Source organism: Notolabrus celidotus, chromosome 24 (assembly GCF_009762535.1).
Source record: "Notolabrus celidotus isolate fNotCel1 chromosome 24, fNotCel1.pri, whole genome shotgun sequence".
NCBI classification, from domain to species: domain Eukaryota; kingdom Metazoa; phylum Chordata; class Actinopteri; order Labriformes; family Labridae; genus Notolabrus; species Notolabrus celidotus.
In genome coordinates, this window is record NC_048295.1 from 2,707,241 (window position 1) to 2,728,722 (window position 21,482).

General features: G+C 43.7%; 1 protein-coding gene across 2 annotated transcripts in view; it reads right to left on the bottom strand.

The window, feature by feature from the left end:
- Positions 1-486: 486 nt before the first annotated feature.
- Positions 487-21,482, bottom strand: part of LOC117808242 (sodium/potassium-transporting ATPase subunit alpha-1) — a 52,295-nt gene continuing 31,299 nt past the window's right edge. The window contains exons 1-23 of one of the 2 annotated variants that reach the window (XM_034677864.1): positions 13,421-13,621; positions 12,891-13,001; positions 9,359-9,418; positions 8,138-8,239; positions 7,892-7,993; positions 7,695-7,808; positions 7,445-7,579; positions 7,217-7,334; positions 6,835-7,103; positions 6,439-6,747; positions 5,825-5,959; positions 5,437-5,629; positions 5,173-5,348; positions 4,805-4,941; positions 4,068-4,218; positions 3,811-3,979; positions 3,570-3,724; positions 3,351-3,474; positions 3,112-3,257; positions 2,856-2,986; positions 2,639-2,740; positions 1,672-1,763; positions 487-684 (exon numbers count right to left, since the gene is read on the bottom strand). In XM_034677864.1, the coding sequence (XP_034533755.1) occupies positions 656-684; positions 1,672-1,763; positions 2,639-2,740; positions 2,856-2,986; positions 3,112-3,257; positions 3,351-3,474; positions 3,570-3,724; positions 3,811-3,979; positions 4,068-4,218; positions 4,805-4,941; positions 5,173-5,348; positions 5,437-5,629; positions 5,825-5,959; positions 6,439-6,747; positions 6,835-7,103; positions 7,217-7,334; positions 7,445-7,579; positions 7,695-7,808; positions 7,892-7,993; positions 8,138-8,239; positions 9,359-9,418; positions 12,891-13,001; positions 13,421-13,432 (3,072 nt within the window). In that variant the 5' untranslated portion in view covers positions 13,433-13,621 and the 3' untranslated portion in view covers positions 487-655. Of the gene's footprint in view, positions 685-1,671; positions 1,764-2,638; positions 2,741-2,855; positions 2,987-3,111; positions 3,258-3,350; positions 3,475-3,569; positions 3,725-3,810; positions 3,980-4,067; positions 4,219-4,804; positions 4,942-5,172; positions 5,349-5,436; positions 5,630-5,824; positions 5,960-6,438; positions 6,748-6,834; positions 7,104-7,216; positions 7,335-7,444; positions 7,580-7,694; positions 7,809-7,891; positions 7,994-8,137; positions 8,240-9,358; positions 9,419-12,890; positions 13,002-13,420; positions 13,622-21,482 lie in introns of those variants that run through there. The other variant, XM_034677865.1, reaches the window with a different exon arrangement.

Sequence of the window (21,482 nt, forward strand, 5' to 3'; positions counted from 1 at the left end):
CGGGAAAGTCCAGATTAGAAAAGGTAAAATCAAGTGTAAGAAGATAAGACTGACATGATTAGTGTTTTAAGTGACTGATTAGTGTTGAGAATATCTACAGCCTCCTGACTCTTTAAAATGATCTAATTTGCTTCTTTTTAGACACAAGAAGAGCTAAAGTTTGTGCAAACGTGCAAAGTAATTTCTAGTTTCAAGATGAGACAAGTACGCTGACGTCAACTCGGCTTTTTGAGATATTAAAATAAATTCATCTGGATATTCTTTCCCTTTTTCTCCCCGGTGTATTTTAAATTCATGCCTCCTCCTGAGTCCTTCATTATCAGACTCCAGCATACGAGTTTGGGAGCTGTTCAGGTGTATAATCCCCCTGCACGGGTCACAGGATGTGACTCACTGCTTCATATCTATTCAACCTTAAAATTGAATCAGAGCCTGAAATGTCTTCTTTTTTGTTTTCTTCACACAAACTTCAAAACAGCCTCGGTGTACAATGGTAAGGAAATATTTTATTGTGAAGGACATATACATCAAGATTGTCTTAATTTATCCATGTTTTTATGTGTTTTTTCAGGTCTGGCTAACATTTCAGACAAATATGTAACATGGCAGTAAATAACGATGAAACACTGACTGCTCCCTCCGTGATTGTGTTGACTCAGTAGTATGTCTCCTGCTCCACCCAACCTGGAAACCAAAGGAGACACAGTTAGGGACATGTTTGAAGTGTCCATGTATTATAAAGGGAGACTGGGTCTTTCATTTTCTCAGGCTGCAGGGTGACGTTACAAGACTTGATAAGCGAGCGTGAGTAAGACACGTTCTTAATTCAGAGCCATGACTTCCTGTGTGATGTCTCCTGCAGCGACATGAAAGTTGTGTCATGAGATGATGATATCACCCTCGAGGCCTCACTTACGACCAAAAGGATGCAAAAACCACATAAAACTTCATAAGAAGTCTTGTGTGACTCCAAGATTTTGCATGCTTGACTTATGTGATTTAGCATCTCTTTGCTCCGCTCCACTGAGCCCAGAGCTGCGTTTCATTTTTAGGCCTTGAACACAGAGTAGTTGAGTTTCATCGAGGGCTCCAAATCACTGGACTGGAATTATGGGTTAAACTTGAAGTCCAGGGTTCAGAATACTCCAGAGGAAGTTAGCACTGAGTAAATTTTTATTCTACTTCTGTTGGTGAGAAATGTGTCGCTTCAACTTGTTTGTCTCTCTGTTGGTCACAAATTATTCACCATGGATGGGCAATGGGATGTTCACTGATCTGTGCGCTGGGGGCTCAGATGGAGCAGACCCACTAACACACACACACAAGCGCACATAAACACAGCTGCATCGAAGCCAGCTCTGCATACAGGTTGCGCTCAGCTCTGTGGGTGGAACGAGGCTTTAACTAACAATGGCAGGGTTGAGGGTTGAAATCCCACTGGGCTCTGCCATCTGTCACAGTTCACTGGTCTGTGTGGGGGCGCAGTTGTGGCAGGGATCAAACACACAGATCCACAAATACATCCACAAACACAGGATAGATACAAGGGTGCATAACGAGCACATACAAAACACTACTGTTTGAATATATCACTGCTTTTGCTCTGCATGAAACTTAAAGTCACCTTCTAATCGTGTGATACAAAAGCTCTAAAAAGAAACAGCGTCTTACCGCCCGGGTTGCGTCGGAGGATATATCTTCTGGCTTCATCATACAGGAAGATGAGGAGGGAGTAGGGGAAGGCACAGAACCACCAACAAGGCCTGAGGAAGAGACGGACAGACGGAGAGAGTTTGAGTTACGGCTGGGAAGTGTCAGAAGTGTCTATCGAGGAGTTATCTACACACAGCAACAGAAAGTTTTACAGCAAAGCTTCTCTAAGAGCACATGAGGAGCTTCAGGGGGGAACACTAGACTCAATTATGAAGATGAATTCAGTCACTATGTGGAGTTCTCACTGCTGATGGATCATGTGATGCCTTGCTCTGAATGTGCACATATGGAGATGTTAAATTCATAATAGTTTCTTCAACTTGTGGCTTTTTAGGACAGAGTTTGTGGGAACTTGCAGCAGGCTTTATCTTCTCAAAATGTGCAGCCATGTTTGCATACTTTTTTGCAATAGTTCATATCTGTAAATAAAGAAAATGAACTGAATAGAAACTGCAGACAAGACAGAGAAAGGGAGCTAAGAGAAAAGAAAAGGGGGTTTCTGCAGCATGTGAAACTTTAGAGCTAATGAGCTTAACGTTCCTTTACTGCCTTCACTTTTCCTCTGATGGGGAAAAAATCTCATTAGTGTAGTAGCTCCTCTTCTTCCTTCTGCTCCTGCAGTTAAAATAACTCTCCCACTAGATAACATTCACTTCTTTCTAACATTAAAAAAGAACAGAGCTAAAAATTCATCTGTCAAAGCACTGACTGAAGGAGAGGCCTTTTCATCCCACAAAGAAAGGATTTCCCGGATGACCACTTTAATATGGATAATGCATATTGTGCTCATCAAATCCCCTGCATACATGAAAATTAATATTCTGAGTATTTACACAGAGAATGAGACCATGCCAACAAAAATAACCACCACAGGAAGAAGAGCCTGATCAGTGTGTGTGTGTGCGAGTGTGTGTGTGTTACTCACTTGAGTGGGTACATTCTGAGGGCGACGTCCATGCCCGGGCAGTATGAAAGGAAGGCAGCGAGAGCGGTCTCCTCAAACAGTCCGAAGATGAGGATACGATTCCTGGAGTGAGAAGAAACAGATGGAACAATTACTAAAGTGTCTATTTGACATTTTACCGACACTCAAGCCTACAACTGTGTCACAGAACAGGTACACTAAGCTGTTATGTACGTACTTCATTCCCTGCTGCAGGATGGAGTTCCTCCTGGTCTTACAGATGATCAGATCGGCCCACTGGACGATCACGATACTGGCGAAGAATGATGTGTGGCAGGTGAACTCCACGATCTTTCTGCGCTCGTATGTCTGGTGGGAAGAACATCTTAAAGCATCAGTACATTTTCCTTTTCGATTCTTCCTGTCCTTTAGCGTTACTGCCAATGACAGACCTCAAGATAAACCCTGATGATAACTAACACAATGTTACTGACCCATTCCTGTCCATAACTGTCCTCCAGGTCATTAACGTATTTGTTGTCCCACAGCACTCTGATACCGAGCAGGTCCATGGGTAGGAAACCGTTCTCAGCCAGGATCACAAAGTATGTGAAGAACCCAGCTGTGGCCTGTATCATACCTGGAAGACAGAGGAATAGTTTTCATAAACAGGTTCTCTTAAGATTTCTGATTTATGGACCAAATATGATCCGGCATCATGAGGTGGACTTACCGATCTGTCCGTAGGCTATGCTGATGAGCCTCTCGTTCACCAGTTTATCTGTTTTGGGGTTTCTGGGCTGTCTCTTCATGATGTCGCTCTCAGCTTCTTCGTAAGCCAGGGAGATGGCGGGGACCTGGGAGAGGACGGGTACAGCTTAACTTCTACACTTAAAGGAAGTCTGTTTCATGGCACACATTTGATTTCACAGATAAAGGACAAAGGGCTCACCATGTCAGTTCCCAGGTCAATACACAGGATGGTGACGGTTCCCAGCGGCAGTGGGATGTTGGCGATGATGAAGAGGAGGAAGGGTGAGATCTCAGGGATGTTACTGGTCAGAGTGTAGGCGATGGATTTCTTCAAGTTGTCAAAGATCAGACGGCCTGGCAAAGTGAGGAGAGTGTGAAATCCAGGGACATGATGCTCTCTGTGGTCGTTATTTCCACAACTCTGCAGCTGTGAGGCTTACCTTCTTCCACTCCGGTGACGATGGAGGCGAAGTTGTCGTCCAGCAGGATCATGTCAGCCGCCTGCTTGGAGACGTCAGACCCAGCGATACCCATTGCAACACCGATGTCAGCCTTCTTCAGAGCAGGAGAGTCGTTCACACCGTCACCTGTTACAGCCACGATAGCTCCCTGCAGAGAACACCAAACGGTAAGATATCAACCTAAAATCTGAAAATCTATCAACAGACATCTTTGAGAAAGTCTCTCTGATACTGACCTGTCTCTGACAGCCTTCAACAATGATCAGTTTCTGCTGAGGGGAGGTTCTGGCGAAGACGATCTCAGTGTGGTACTTCAGGATGTCGTCGAGCTGCTCTGCAGCCAATTCTTTCAGCTCGCCACCATGTACGACACAGGCTTTGGCATCCCTGGAGAGGACATTATAGCAGCATGAGGACGACATGAATTTCAACATGCTAACTTCCCTTAGAAACAGACTACATCTAAAAAAATGATGGCGTCGTCTGCATAACGCTTCATTTGGAATAAAGTGTTGTAACATTAGAGCATCACTACACTTCACTTCCTATCTCATGGCACCTTATGTCTCAAACATGTTATATTTCTTAACGAGTGAGACTTCTATGTAAGTTTCCTGCATTTTTAATTTTGTTTTCAGACTTTGTTTCCTCAAAGAGACTGTGATCTGCTGATGCTGATGAAGTCACATTGAAGCATCAACTCTGAGACAAGCCCAGATTTATTCGTCTGCAGTGAAATTGTAGTAAAAGCTTTTTTGGCAAAGTAGGAAACCGGCTCTTTAGCCAACACTGATTTAATTTTGTGAAAGTAATGCAAGAACTGCCACGGAAGAAATCTGGACGGCGGATGATGATAAACAAATCATTCATCTTGGTGTTTGTCCGCCACGAAAATTTGTAGCCAGGCAAAATGTTGTGCCAGAGACGTGGACAAACTAAACTCTCAGGTCTAAGCTTTGAGGAGTGTACGAACCTGGGGTTGACCTCTGACACTGGCACATTCAAGCGAGCGGCGATGTCTTCAACTGTCTCGTTGCCTTCAGAGATGATACCCACACCCTTAGCGATAGCCTTGGCTGTGATGGGATGATCACCTGTCACCATGATGACCTGCGGGGAGAGAAATTAATACATGATTGCATTTATAAGAAGGACCAGCATGAGTTTCAACTGAAAAGTATCATAGAGAAATTAGTTAATTTAAGTAAAATGATTTGCATCATTTTGAGGTTCTTAGGGATGTAAGGGTGTACATATGTGATGTGGTTTTGGTTGGAAATAACAGTATCTTAAGACTTATCTTGGAGTCTCTAAACACCTGAAACTACTTCAGTAACATACCTTGATTCCAGCGCTCCTGCATTTTCCGACAGCATCAGGCACAGCAGCACGAGGAGGGTCAATCATGGACATGAGGCCGATGAAGCACAGTTTCTCAGTGGGGAAGTTCACCTCCTCAGTGTCAAAAGAAAAGCCGTCTGTGAACTGGTCATCAGGCAGGTTGAAGTGGCAGAAACCTGCAGGGAGGAAACGCTAGTCAGTCTATTTTCTCCACCATGTAATCAAGACATAAGTATGTGGCTTTATGATGGAGCCGTGTCATACCCAGCACTCTCTCTCCAAGTCCTCCAAGCTCAACGTAAGCGTTCTGGAAAGCATCTTTCATTTCTTCGTCCAGAGGCTGCTCTTTGCCCTGAATCATGATGGTGGAGCAGCGGTCCAAAATTCTCTCTGGGGCTCCCTTCATCACCAGCAGGTGCTTGGTCTCACCGGGAGTCGCGTTCTTGTGGATGGAGAGCTATGGGAGAGGTTTACATTTGTTTAGTAGTAGTCTACAGCAGAACCAGTCATAGAGAGATGAGTTTGCCCGACCACAAGAGGGCGCAAGTCAGCATTTACCCCTGATGCATCATAATGTTGGGATGACATTTAAATCACTTTACCTGCAGAGACACAATCTGTAATATTCTGGGAGGCTTGGTGAGATGTGTACCTGATATTTGTTGGTGGAGTTGAAGGGGATCTCAGCGACCTTGGGGTATTTGTCTCTCATGCCACCGACGGGTCCGCAGCACAGCTCAATGCACTTCAGCAAGGCAGCTTCTGAGGCGTCTCCAGCTACATCTCTCTGTGGATGGAGGACATGGAGGTGTGTTATGAAACAAAGTGGATCAAGGAATAAACTTTCCAGTCATCATTCAGGAATCAATCACTTGGTTGCAGCTATTCTTTCAAGGTAGCATCTTTAGCTTTCGGTGTAAAAGCCTTTAATTATGTTGAGTGCTTTTTATAAAGATTTGTAGCGCAGTCTGGCTGCTTTTGTGTTTTGCTGGATCCAAAAAGTTCCTCGCCAAGTCACCTCCCACTCTGCATCTCAGAGTCATCTCTGTGTAGTATCAAATCATACAAAATGTTTTCAGGGGGAGAGAATATCCCCTGAGCTCTCTGTTCGCTTACAACCAGGAGGAAGAGACGGTGTGACATGTTACTGATACCCTCCCCTGTTGGTGAATTAGTAATGCAGCTTTGTGTTGATCAGAAAAGATGAAGTGAAGCAAAACCATTCCCTGATCAGCGGAGCTTTAGAGCATGCAGTTAAGTTTTCACCTTCAGGATGGGGACGTTTCCTTGTTCTGCCAGGAAGACGGCGCGGTTGCAGAGTCCAGCAACCCTAGCCAGGGAAGACCAGGTGGCAGAGCTCCTGTCGAAGGAGGTCCCGCTCTGGTTCTCAGTTGTGTCTGCCTCGTGGATCTGGTTGTCAAACCACATGTGGGCAACGGTCATCCTGTTCTGGGTCAGGGTGCCGGTCTTGTCGGAGCAGATGGTGGAGGTGGATCCCAGGGTCTCCACGGCTTCCAAGTTCTTCACCAGGCAGTTCTTCTTGGCCATGCGCTTGGCGGTCAGAGTCAGACACACCTGGAGACAGAAATCATTTCATTAACTCCGCCTCCACTACGTGTTAAGAACTAAACAATGTGGCACAGATGCTGAACCAGAACTCACAGTGACGGTAGCGAGGAGACCTTCTGGCACGTTGGCGACGATGATACCGATGAGGAAGATGACAGCCTCCAGCCACCCATACCCGAGGATGAGTGAGAGGACGAAGAACGACACACCGAGGAAGACGGCCACGCCAGTGATGATGTGAATGAAATGCTCGATCTCCTTAGCGATGGGAGTCTTGCCGCCATCCAGACTGGACGCAAGGGTGGCGATACGACCCATGACGGTGCGGTCTCCGGTGTTGATGACGACTCCTCTGGCGGTACCTGGAGTGAGCGAGGGCAACGTCTCAATAAACTAACCCTAACTTAACTTGACAATTCAAACCTTTACACCTAAAGATGTTGAGGTTGTGGTTTTCATGTTGTTGGTTTTGTACCTTCAACACAGTTGGTGGAGAAGAAAGCGATGTTCCTGGTCTCCAGAGGGTTGTCGTTGGAGAAGTCAGGAGTACGACTCTGGGGCTCGGATTCACCAGTAAGAGAAGAGTTGTCCACCTGACGGAGAAGAGGTAGAACAAAAATAAGAAACCATTGATTGCTGCAGCAATCGTAAGTATACCATGAGTAGTTTGTTCTTAGAATGAACAAGTCTTTGAGACACTCACCTTGCAGCCGTGAGCAGAGACGACCCTCAAATCAGCAGGGATCCTGTCTCCACCTTTCACCTCCACCAGATCTCCAACCACCACCTCCTCGGCGTTGATGCTCTTCTTCTCACCGTCACGGACGACGAGGGCTTGCTGCAGGACAAAAGTTACAACAAGACACTTCAGAAGAAGCTCTTTTGGAGAGAACTGCAGCTAAATTAGCTTTTTAATGATGAATGTATGTGAAGAAATGATGGGAAGAACTCACCTGTGGGACCAGGTTCTTGAAGGAATCCATGATCTTGGAGCTCTTGGCCTCTTGGTAGTAGGAGAAGCAACCAGTGATGATGACGACAGCAGAGAGCACGACACCGAGGTACAACTGCAGGAAGAGAGGACAACCAGTTAGTTATTTCAATCATAGTTGAAGTAGTTCTTTAACTGTAAATATATATGAATCCTTACGTTATCATTTGCTGGTTCATCTTCAGAGGCAGCCTGGATACCGTAAGCGAGGAAGCAGAGGATCGCACCGATCCACAGCAGCATGGAGAAACCGCCAAACAGCTAGAAACGAGAAGAACAACCATTGGGTTTCAGAGAGTTCTGGTTTTTCTGGCCACAAGAAGCATTTACATTTCTAACATTTGAATATGCAAACTCATTGTGAGTTTGTTTGGATGTTGTTGTGCTGCAGGGTGGGACTTTTACCTGCCTACAGAACTTGACCCATTCAGGTGTGGTGGGAGGAGGCGTGAGGGCGTTTGGGCCATCCCGGGCCAGGATCTCTTTTGCTCTGGAGTTTGAAAGACCCTGAAAGAGACACAAAGAGAGAGAGAGAGGATTAATAATCTGCTGATGCACAATATGCACATTATTACTTCATTGTCTGTGGTGAGCTCTCTGTAAACTAAAAGATCCCATCATAGAAAAACCAGTGAGTCCAGTTTTATTCGCCCTGCTGCTCCATCCCTTTGTCAGACTGAGTCAGAGCATCACTTCCCTCCTGGACGTTTTTGTTTAGTACACAGGAACACTGCTATTACCTCAGGAGGTGCTGGATTAAAGTTTGGTTGACATGAAAACAACAGAAACCGCATGAAGAGAGATCTCATAAATCCTATAATGACTGTTTGCTCTTTTTACTGCACAGTCTAATTTGTAGCTTCAGAAATGTGACGGCGAGGAGACGAGGAGACGAGTTAATCAGGCTGTATCAGTGTTATCAATGAACAGTGCCTCCTTCACATGCTCAAGGTCACATTTTCTTACAGTGTTTAAAAATGGAGCAGAATTAAGGGTAGAGTGTGACTGAAGGTCTCTCTGGAAGGGTACCAGGAGGTTTTTTTCCCCTTGTTGGTAGGGTCAATAAGACCGGTGTTCCTGCCTGAATGAAGTCTTTGTTTTGGGCCAAACTCAGACAGATCAGATTTCAGCAGATAATCAGCATCAGTGAAGCCTTTAGCCGGTGTATGGTTGTGTAATAGGATTCTGTGCGTGAGTGTGTGTGTGTGTGAGTCCTCAGATTAATGAAGACCACGTCCAAACATGGAAAGAACATTTTGTAACAGCAGGGTTTCCCCATTTTGAGTCTAATGCGATATTTAATGTCACTTTAAAGGGTCAGTTCAAACAAATCACGACATTTTCTTTCCTTCCTCTTCTGATGCCAACTAAAGGAGGCCAACTCCATTTCTGCAGCCACAAAAATACACCCAGAAACCTCCAAATATACATCCTAAATCTAGTCGGCTTGAGAATTGAGTGTGTGGCTGTATCTACACTACTTTGAGCTACTTTAATACATGTGTGCTTCTTCTTCTTCCTCAGCTTCTTGGCTTATCTGCTTTACAGGAACACGACAACCCTGGAGAGTTACTATCACTCTAAAGGGCTCAAACAAAAACAAACACACAGGCGGTGCAGGCTTACCCGGGACAGGTCAGTTCCATACTTTCTGTGAAGTTCGTCCAGGGTCAGCTTGTGATCATCCTGTGGAGAAGAAGAGAGAGAGAGAAGGAGTCAGAGATGTTGTGAGAAACCAAAAACAATCTGTGCTGTTGCAGATATTATCTAGCTTAACATCATGTCCTGAATATAGAGATAACAAAGCATCTGTTGGGGATTATAAATGCATGCTGCATCATACAGTGTGATTTTAAGGGAACTCAAAGCAGATATGTGAGTAGCGCTGATGATTATAAAAGCTTGGTGACGTCTGGAGTCATCCAAACAGTCAGTTTGCTATGAGGAAGCAGTTCATCCACCCTAATCAGCGTCACCCAACTGATACACTGATGTTTGCTCCCGAGAGTAACGCTCACGAGCTTGACATTTCAGCAGAGTTCACCCAGAAGTGGCGCCCACACTTTCAGACTTTCAGACTCACGGCTCAACACTCGTCAGCATCAAAGTCAATTTGGAGGAAGAGTCGATCTGCCTAAGTGTTGCTTCCAGGAAAATTCAGATTGCAGAAAGAAGGTAGAAATCTTCTTTTTGAAAGATCAAGATAAACTAAAGTGTATCTACAAACCTAAAGGCAGAGAAGCTGGCACATTCGAGCGCCTACACTGTGTTGTTTGAATAACGCCCACAGCCGGTGAATGAATAGATTGTAATTTGGATGATCTGCGATAATATCTGGCTCCCACCTCTTATTTTCGACTCTGTGTAACAGCTTAAGTGTTGTAATCTTGGTGCAAGAAGCAGCAGAGCATAACATCCCAAGTAAAGATGCCAACAGTGGTTTCTGTGTTGGGTTCCTGCCCTCACGTATGTGAGAAATTCTTGTTGTGAGTGAAACGGTGCTGAATTTTCCAGTTCTGCACAACGTTTGGAGCTCTTTCTGCCAGGTGATTACTTTTCCATGAAATGAAACCTGAAGTGTTTGCTTCACTCAGACAAATGCAATGAGTCAAACATCATAAACATGGAAAGTAAGTCCAGTTTAATTCCTTATTAATAAGAGGAGTATTACGTCTTTCTTTCCTGGGGCTTTCACAATAAGGTGGTTGTTTTGTGAAAGAAATGATGTAGGTGAAATCTACACTGCTTTACATTAAATTCAAAGTCCTGAGTGGATGCAGGAGTTGCTTTCCCCTTCTGATCTGCTGAGCCTGCCTCCATTTTGCATTATAAAAAGCAAGCTGCGTGCCAAATGCTCCGTGGACAACGTTTTATCACATGCTGCAAACAACTGTTGCTCTTTCCAGTTCCCTTGAAGCCTCTTTGTGAAACTCTGAATGATATCTGGACATTCAAACACACCCCTCCTGCAATAATCGATGAAATCAAACCCCATGTGTCCATTTGACCTCCTTCTTTTGGACTTTGTTTTAAATCAGAAGCTGCTTTATGTTGCCTTGGGAACAGTTTCCATTGTCTTCGGCTGGACTTTGACGCCTCAGTTAATAATTTGATGGTGCAAGTATGATGGTGCAATAATCATTAACATGACAGCTTGATGGAGCCGCTTAGAGACACACTCACACTCTTACTACTGTTTTACTACGGTGCAATGTGCCATTAGTCTTTAACTAGAGTCCAATCTGAAACTGAGCACAGTCAATGCTTCGCCTCTTTTCATATCTTCAAACACGCTGAATTTAAAGCCTCTCTGAAAGCACTTTAAAGAGAGCGCCTGCTGCTGATTGCAGTAAATGATATGCTAAGACGGGGAGGTTATGGCAGATTGGTGATATGGTTACTATGGTGTTGAGATGTCCTTCAGCGGCAGGACTTTGAGATCTCGTTAAGACGTAAGGAGGACAATAATCATTAATATGTCACCTAGATGAGATTTTATTACCTAATAACCTGCAGAACTCTGCGGCCTGCTGAGTGACATTGAGCAGCTTTACTCTGCTAATTTAAGAATTTAGAAAACTAGACAAAAGGAAAGATTTTTTATCTTTAGTGTAAGTTTGAAAAGCTACTTTGGGAGCATCTTCAACGAGCTGAAACTTTAACTCCTTCAAATGATGACCTTGTGAGAGTCAGAGATTAAGTTAAGTCTACAAAACATGATACAGAAAATTAAAAAATATCTGATTCTTTATGTTCTTATCGTTTTATATGAGGAGATTTCACAACCATAAACTATTATCTGCTCACTGATTTGAGGCAACATGAGACCTGCATCTGCTGGCTAACCTTGTGAAGGACATTATCCACGGCGCTTTGACTTTCAGCACGCCATTTTAAGGAGAGATCGCAGACAAACTCAGATACGAAACCATCTGTATTAAAACTTTTAACCAGACTTTAAAGCTCCTTTAAGGATCGTGGATTACGCCCATTTCTGCTCCTTTTGGGTGAAGCACTAACTTTATATCTACTGATCTTATCTTGTACATTTCTGAGTTGCGTTTCCTGACAAAAACCTCATTCTGCTCTCTTCCTGGTCAAACATTTCACTCACTATGAGTCTCTGCCTCAGTAGAGGAAAGAAAAGGCAGTCTTGGCATGGGGCTGTTGGTGTGACACCTGACCCCTGGTAGCAGTTGCAGGCATAAAAATAACCGTAAAGAAACAATCAGTCCTGTCACGGGTGGTCTGCGTGGTTTTGTAGCTCAGAGGCGTCAGTATTAATCTAAGTCTCTTTTATAAACAGCTCAAACTCCACAGAGGCTTTAAGGATAAAAGTTAACACTAAAGTTGACTTATTTGTGCAACAGTTGTTTGTTATATATTTAATAGATGCTGTAAATTCATTCATAAGCTTCTTCTTCTTTAACTCTGGGCTGAACTTTATGCTAGAGTGCCTCTGACCTTGGGAAATGACCTGAGCCAGCTCCAGAATCAGAGAACAGCTGACACCAGTGGAAATTGGGGCGACTGTTCTACACAGGAAATTTCAAAACCGCATAACGTCGGCCACCCTGCCTGCCACTCTGCACATTTACATGCCTCCAGAGCAGCTGGGTGCAGAGCTGCTGAACATTTGTTACCCGCTTGATTGTGACTGATGCAATTATTGACTGATCAAACTGAGAGTTTTTAGAGGACAGACTACGCTGAAAACAATAATGACAACAGAGCCTCAACACATCCAGATAAACATGAATTTAGAGGTTAAGTATAGCCGTGAATGCCTTAATAACATGTGACACTAAGTAGCAATCTCTTTGAAATACAAGGTAGGAGAGCTACATCTCATGTGACTGGCGGTGAGGTCAAAGCTGAGGTTTGTCTCAGCTGTGACTGTAGCATGGCTGTGACCAATAGCAGGGACTTGCAGTGACCAGGAGTGTTAACATGGTCTGGATAAGGGTGTCTTTAAGTGTGAGTCAGCAATGTGTACTGGAAGACTAGTACAGTTCAAGAAGGTCATCTGTTTAACGCCTGTTGCTTTCAGTATGAATCAAGGGGATTTTGCAAACTACAAGAGCAGCCATTCTGACATTCTCCCAGTCATGCTCTCAACATAAGGACAGACTGGTTTTACATTTGTTTGTGTACTTACCAGGTCAACTTCTTTCTTCAAGTCTTCCATATCCTTTTCCGATTTGCCTTTCTTGTTCTTCTTTTCCCCGCCATCTGACGTCGCCGCCAGTTTGTACTCTTCTTTCCCTCTCTGTATTGAGGAGAGTGAAACATTATAAGCTTCTGCACAACACTGAGCACATGTGAAAGACTTCCTCCTCTGTCGCGCCGGAATGAGCGGCAAGAAGTGTCAGGCATTGCTGTTCAAACATGCTGTAAAAACGTGTGTTAATCATTGTGAGAAGGAATGCGTAGAACTCTCATAAAGCTAGTTTGAAATGTTTTGAAGAGGTCCAAAAATCTTCCTCAAAAGTCTGCTCGCACAGGAGGTTTCAAAAGTAAGGTTCAAAGTATTTCAGGCGATCCACAACTGTCAGGCTTAACCAATAACTTGTGACAGAAACTTGGTCTGAGCTCAAAAACTGAATATCATAACTGGCCTAATCCTAACCTAAATCTAAAGACTCTTAGAAAGTAGGCCAAAGCATGTGACAAAGTTCCAATACTTACTCCCAGCCCCATGGTTGCAGTGCAAGTCTGAGAACAGTCAATCCAATTGTCTTTTTAAATTGCAGCTTTCCTACTCCGCCTCTCTCTCTCTCTCTCTCTCTCTCTCACTCTCTCTCTCTCTCTCTCTCTCTCTCTCTCTCACACACACTCTCTCAACCCTGTTACGTCCGTGCTGTGTCTTCCGCACTCCCCAGAGCAGAGAAGATAGGTTGCTTCACATTAGCATACCTTTATACCCTACACTGGTTCACCTGCTTGTATGGGAGGAGCTTGGATGGGGGGCTCGGGTTGGGAGGGGGTGAGAGAAGAGGGGTTAAACTGGACAGGTGAGTAGTAGTGGTGTCAGGGAAAGGGAAGGGAAAAGGGAGGGGGGGTGACTGAGTGGGAGGGAGGCGTTGGTGGAGGAGGTGTAAGGAGGAAAGGGGAGGGGTAGAGCTTGCTCAACTTCCCTGTTTTGTTCTCACTGCTTCCCCTCCCCTTCATTCACTCTTTACTTATTTACTCTCTTCCCTTTTTGCATTCCTCTGAGCTCAAATTCAACCTTTACTAGCAACAGGTCTGTGGCTGCACCAACCATAAGCCCCTCCATGTGCAGGGTCTAATGTGTGTGAGCAGAGTTTACAGTACAAAAAGTGAGATAGTGGAACAGTGAATGAGACAGATAGAGATAGAGGCAGAACTGGAAAGATGAAAGTCCAGTTCTGCAGGTGAGTGATTGCCCAAAGCTGAGAGAGGCATTTGAATAACAACTGCTGAATGAGACAAGAGGTGAGAAGACGACTCAAAATGAACGACTTTCCCGAAGCAAGGGCTCGGGAAAAAGAGGCTGAACCGAACGATTGCTCACATGAAAGATAACAAGTGGAATGCACAGGGAGGACTGAATGGAGCTTTCTTCATGTGTTTGAGGTCAATGTGACCTGTGAAAAATATTCTGCACTTGATTCTGAAGTCCTTCAATCTGAGGAAAACTAAAAAAACACAACTTCACAATACAAAAGCATTGTTTTTTAGCGTTTAATCATGTTGTGGAAACACCTCAGTCCCTTGGCAGACTGCCTATTCCTTCAATACCAGGACAAAGGGATTAATATATGTTAATCACCTTGAGAAAAAGGAACAAAAAATCCCATTTCACAGCCAATTTGTGGCGAGAGCTAGGTGTGACTGAGGTTTCCCGTGCTAACTTGAGCAAAGATCAGCTGCCACTAAAGCAGGATATGAATACAAATGCTTTTCAATTGGTCCAACTGACAGAAGAACAGGACCTACATGAAATGCAACAATGCATTTAGTAGTAGAAGGAATCTAAAGCTGGGCCATACAGTTCAAATGAGCCTCTTAATACCCTTGGAAAAGGCCATGTCCTTGGGGGAACACAGATTTCACACAAGCTGGAAAAGATATCCAAAATACAACATTTAATATTATCTGTGGTCCACATAATGTCACACTGAACAAAAGCGAATGAGTCTCAGTTCAGTCCCAATGTCATAAGTGATCCATGGCTGCCACCTTCGCCGCAGCAGAGGACACGCATGACCCTGAAGTCTCTATGAAACCAAGGAGTGCTCTTCCTGTTCATTGTTACTCACGAGGAGAGGGGAGGGATTGTCCTTGTTGGAAGGGTGATTATTTGACATGTTTGTAGTAAACTTCCAACTGTTTATGGTCACTGGAGTATGCAGGGAGGAAGGGGAGGGGGGAAGAGAAGGATTTAAAGAGAAGGAGAAAGTTGGAACAAAAGAGAGAGAGAGAGGGCAGTGGGATAAAAAAAAAGTTAAATATAAACTAGAGTGTCTGGGACAGAATTAGTGCATCTCCTTTGGTATTGTTTTATAAAGCAGCTGATTTGTTTGCTGGAAAACCAGCCTTTGAAGGAGTGCATTAAAGTCAGTTTGAGCACTTTCCATTCAAAGGGATGAAATAAGTCCAGAAGAAAGAGAGCTGTGATGTTAGAATAAAAGAAAAGGAGGAGGCTCAGAAACCCATTTAGCGGGTAGTTCAACCCGAAATCAAATCAAACTCATGTTCCTATTTTCCCGCGCTGCTGATAACGGCTTTAGCTCTCAGAACCCTTGGGAACGAGTCTGTGGTGCAGTTATTCATGATCATCAACTAGAGTTCATTGGGATGCTAACTACCAACACAGCACATCAACAGCTGTATGTGTTCACATACTTTAGTACCTTTCTCTCGCACTTTAAAATGACTTACAACCACACCTTCTATTCAAACACATCTGCACACACACCGAGAATCTCTGTTTACACTTTTCCTCGGCAGGATTTGTTCTTGAGTACGTTTAAGTCTTTGGGAAGCTGACCTCCCACGCCGCACTGATGTCACTCCTGCATCAATAAAAAAAACAAAGCAGCATACCATAATTGAGCCTCGGTGGTCCCCCCTTAGAGTTTTAATGACATTTGTGGGAGTTATAGCTCCATAATTGATGCAGTATAGGCTCCTGTTTAACCCCAAACAATGCTGTGCCATGCATAAACACAATGGGAGGTGCAGGCGTAAAACATGGCCTTTGGAATGTCACTGCAGGAGCGAGTACCAGGAGTTATAGTAATATTATGAGGGGAAACATATCAGGAGAAAGTGACGTTGGATCATGGCATGTTGGCACTAGATTTGGTGGAAAGAGCTGTTTAAAGTCTCCTGAGGAAGTCAGAACTCAAACACTTTCCTCACTAAGTGCTTGTATTTTGTATTTTTGCAGATGAAACTGAAACTAAATGGATGTTTAACCACCACTGGTGCTAAACAAAGTGTACTTTTATTGTAAACTGGATAAAACAAACCCTTATCAAGGATATAATATGATGCATTTAGTTTAAGAGGCCACATTTAGTCTGGTTATAGGAACATTAGCTCATTGTACTTTCAGATTTTCCATTGGTTGGTCTCACTGCGCCTACGAGAGAACGCTGTAAATGTTTCACTCCACCGCAGGTTTACCCTTGTAGTACTCAAACCCTCCCCGAACTTTGTACCTCCTGTGACGTAGACACATTTTTACAATGTTTAATTATCAAACCAAAAGCAACTGTGTTTCAAAGCTGTTACTATTTGATAGACGTCCAGCACTGATTGACACATAAAAGAGGAGAGAGTCAGACACAGCGAGAGACAGTCAACAGATAAATGATGATTCCAACACCACTGACTGAGATTCTGTTTACACTCTGATACTGACAAGCTGTCTGAAGTTTATCTGGCAAAGATAGAGATGTGAGTTGTCTGAGCCTGCTGGCCTAGTGCTGAAATACTGCCAGTGACACCCAATTACCATTATTCACTAACACTTGAATACATGTTTTGCACCGGGCATAAAAAGCATAAAAAAGTGCATCATTGATAAATTAGAGAGCTGAATGAAACTCTGTTGTCTCTGATCTGGGACTCACTATGAATGAAACTCCAAAAAAAGGTAAATAGATCCTTACTTTTGGCTCAATTGTTCAAAGTCCAATCTTTATTGGGCATTACAAGGGACACAGTAGCCTCCTAATAATGGGAGACACCAAATAAGGAAGATGAATATGCTCAAAACTATTCTGGTTACATGAAACTTCCAGAAAAGTTGATTGTATTTGATCACTTTGAGTTTTGAGCTGCCTTTCATTGACATTTCAGTGATGCAGCGAACAATAGAAACTCGTGCTCACGTGGGGAGATAATTTGCTGTGGCCAGTCGTTTCTCCTCCTCCAGTAGCGCCTGAACAAACAAAGATCTGTTCTACAGCCATCAGAGGATTTTAACTTCTAAACATGTGACTTATTCTGTAACAGATTTTCTGCTGTCGTTTCATGCTATTTTCTACTTCTCTTTTCAACTTCCCAAGTCTTCTGAAGAGCCTTACACTGGACAAGTTGCCTTGCCCTTCCTTCCTGCCGAGTGCCCTGGCTGAATCAAATTGAGAGACAAGATTGCAACCAATCTGGAAAGCAAAAACGCAGCGAGTTCTTGCACTCGGGCTGAAAAAGCAATCAGAACCCATTACGTACAAAGTGACGAAGGAATCCTTGACTTGAAGGACTTAATGAACCCAAGCTTATTCCAGACATTCAGGGGACAAAATCCTCCAGCTCTTCCACAGCGTGACACCAAAGAATATCTCAATTTTACGCTAGTGTATTCAACAAAACATGATGGAACTCAACATGATGAAATTGCAGAGTCGCCTGGCATTCTTCCTCCAAGAATAACGCTCAGAAATGCACGCAGAGTGCTAATTCGCCTCACTGTCAGTGTCGTTGCTGTTCCAAATTTTTAAGCATTGGCTGGTAACACCTGCAATTCCCACGAGAGCTTCTCGATGACGCACATTGCTGTTCTTGCCAGTGCTACACTGGCAGTGCCAATGTCATATCTAAAGCGTCCTCAAAAAGTGTGTATTTGTGAAAAGCACACAAACAAACCAGTAATAGTCGTTTTGCTTTGAGCGCCAGGAAAGAAAGAAGAAAAGAAAACTGATGAAAATATGCAATCTCCTCAGCGTCACAGCTAGTGGTGTAGAGTAAGATGTCTCCTATAGTATACCTGAGCAGGGAATAAGATGTCCCAGAAGATAATTCACACACCTGCTAGAAATTCCCAACCCAGGTGTTTATGTCAGGTTCAATCCTCACCGAGGGAAAGAAGAGGAATCTCTCTGTTGACTCACACTGCTCAGCTTCGAGCCCACTTCAGCTCGTGTGGTTTGAAAACTCAAAAGTATTCACAGTTTAGGTTTTCTGGGGAGAATTGAAATTGCTTTTGCGTTGGTGGCTTTCACCCAAACAGAATTGGGACTTCAGGGCTTCCACAAACACGCCGCTAAGCCTCAGACGCCATTTTTATACAGTGGAGAAATCTGACATAGGAGAGAGAAAGACACCAAATGTATGACTCCATCAACCCCAGTCTTCTCACACCGTTGTCACAGAGGATATTTGGGCCAAGGTCCAACATCCTTCCTCTAAACTTTGTCAGAAACGCAGATAAAGGCGACGACAGAAAGAGAAAACAGTGCGCTCTCACCCAGGCGGCTGAGCGTGATAAGAAAAAGCACAAGAAGTTTGCCTCCCTGTTCTTCTAGCACCCCTCGGCTCATATCTACAACATGCTGAGGTCAGATAAAGGACCTGGACCTTATGCGACTTGGTGACATCAAGTTGCCTTCAGTTATTCGCTCCTGTACTCAGCCAGGGAGATGCTGAACGGCAGTAGTTGCTCCTGCTACACATGAGTCTGAAAAGCTGTTAAATTCATTCCATCATGAGCTCACCAGACGCCACCACCACTCTCTACATGAGGAAACTTCAATTATTCACAAGCAACCCTCCCTGAGAGGAAACCCTTACATTCAGACTTCTATGAACTTAAGTTATCTATGAATTCTGCTTACTCATTCCCAACCTCGCTTAGAGACACCAACAAGACAACACCCTGGTTAAAAATGTGGAACATGAATACACAGAACTCACGCACAAGACAACCAGGTCAGACAATGTAGAAGAGAGCGAAACAAAAACACAAAAGGGAAAGTGTTGCTATTTTTAGGTCCAAACATTTGCCAGAAACTCTGCTGCTTCTAGGCCAACCCTAAATTAAAGAGAGAGCACGCAGGGTTTATAAAATCAGGCATCATGTAGAATCACTGAATAAATGATGAATTCTACAGCATCGGGCTGGAGATATGACAGCTGACGCATCAAACTTTAATCAAACTCGACTACACAAACAAACATTACAGCATCTCTGTCATGTCGGAGAAGCACAGCAGTCGGTCTTAGTAGTTTCACGAGCTGCCAGCTCACATTCCTCCTTCCGGTAAATGTCGGCGGGGAATAAATTGGATTTGGATTCTTGTCAGTTTCAACCCGTGTGATGATGACAGGGATCGTGTAATCTCTGAGAGCATTGATGCATCCTTCACTCAGGCCACACACACACACACACACACACACAGAGAGACTATGCACATCCCTTTAATCTGACGAAGGATTACGGCTGCAATTAGAGAAATGGGAAAGAGATATGGAGAGAGGATGAAAAGAGAGACGGAAATAACCTGTCTGTTTAACTTGGTTACTGACGAATCATTGCATTCATTGGTTGTTTATTCAGCAAAGACTTTTACAAGTTTGGATTCTTGTAACTACGAGTATTACTGCTGTGATCAGGGATGAAGCTTCACCTGTTTACACCAGGTTGGTTAGATTTAAATATGTTGAAGGGCAAAAAAAGCCATCTTTACATGTTAAATGTCCTGGAAACTTTAGATCTCAAAGAGCACAAGCTTTGGTATTTAGTCCAACCAGGAAATAAAGGGGCATCATGTCGCACCTGGAGGCTTGTCTCAATTCTACACATGAGCTTTCCTTCTCACATATCCACTTTCTCAACGCTGAATATGTAACTCTATAGTTTTGTGTTGTTCATAACTTTTGCAGGGGGAGAATTTCAGCCACATAGAAAACTAGTGAGAGAGTGAATGAGAGGATAAAGAAAGAACAGAGTGGCTGTAGGCACTGCCAGCCCGGCTGATCCAAAGCCCTGGCAACTGCAACAAAGAGCCACTGTCTCTGCTCGCTGTGTCTTTCACACACACACACACACACACACTCTGCACTGTGTACACCAAAGCATAGACAGAGAAAAGCCTGCTAACAGACACACACAAACACTGAAATGGCCCCAAAAATGTGAATATTGTTTCAGAGATTTCCTTCTCAAAGGGTAAGATTTTCCAAAGATAGAGGGTCCAGGACAAACTGGGACTTTTGTTCGAAGTATGCCGACTGCAGAAAGAAAGGAAATAGTTATTCTGAACTAAAATAACAAGAGTGTGCTTCTATGAGGCGAGGACAGTCACCTATAAGCTATTAGTCTTACGGCAGCATTTCATACGGCAGTGACAGTGAAGCTAAGCGACGACCTCTGGTTTTTAAAATGAAGCCAAAGCTGAAGTGCAGAAAGCTGCAGTTCCATGAGTGTCCACTTGACTCTGAGGACCTCAAACAGAGCTTTAACTGTTGCCTTTTACCTTGCATTTAAGTGACTTAAGGAGCTACTTGGCAATGTTATTAAAACCTTTTAATGCTTAGTTAAGATGAGAGAAACTGGACCACAACATGGTTGCAAAATGTCCCAGTTCTCAAGCTTCAGACACACTTTCATCAACAGTTCTCTTTCCTGTTGTGTCTGCTTCAGAGGCAGACCGGGGCCACTAGATCAGGAGTATCATGTGAGTTAAAGTGTTGAAATGACCATCAAACATTGCAAATTGTTCCAGGGTCATGAACTCAGACTCCCGATCCTGATAAGGAGGAGGCGTTGCTTAATTGCTCCGTGCTTGAGAAATCTGTCTTCGGCTGCAAGACACTGTTATCAAGAAAATCAACACAGAGCTTTCAGGAGCTGGAGTGTGCTACTTTATACACTAAGTTATCATTATGACTTGACATCATTTTAAACAGGCTGCTGCTTACTCATTTTGGTTGCACTTACAAAACAAAACAACATATAATTACTGCCTTAAAACCTGACATTATGTTTATGTTATGATAAAGGTTTTCCTTGAAGCTGAAAATGACTGCAAGTGTGTTTAATGTAAGCACCAGTGATGGTAAAGTGAAATGTCTCAATTACAACCTTATTAAATTAGAGGAAGAAACAGTCTTAAGTTTTGCAAGAAGTGATGCACAGGCATGTGTCGCAACTCAGCATAACTTATCAATGAGTAATTTTGTCCCTCTCAGCTTCCCCTAACTTGGGATCAGAGCTCTGGTACACTGTGTGTTTTAAAAGGAGGCTTTCAGAATAAAAGCCCTGCTGGTAACTGCAGACTTAACTTAGTTCTCACTTCCCCGTAGAGATAGCAGAGACAGCACACACACACTGACTAACTGGGTCAAAGGTCAGTGAGTCAGCTGTAACTTCACAGACTTGTAGAGTGAGAAGAATCTGCAGCCTGGGAATGGAAAAATACCCATCAGAGAGAGAGACCTCTACAGCCTGCTCGGTTATTTCCCCTTAAGTAGCTTTAAATTGTTCCCAATCTGCTTA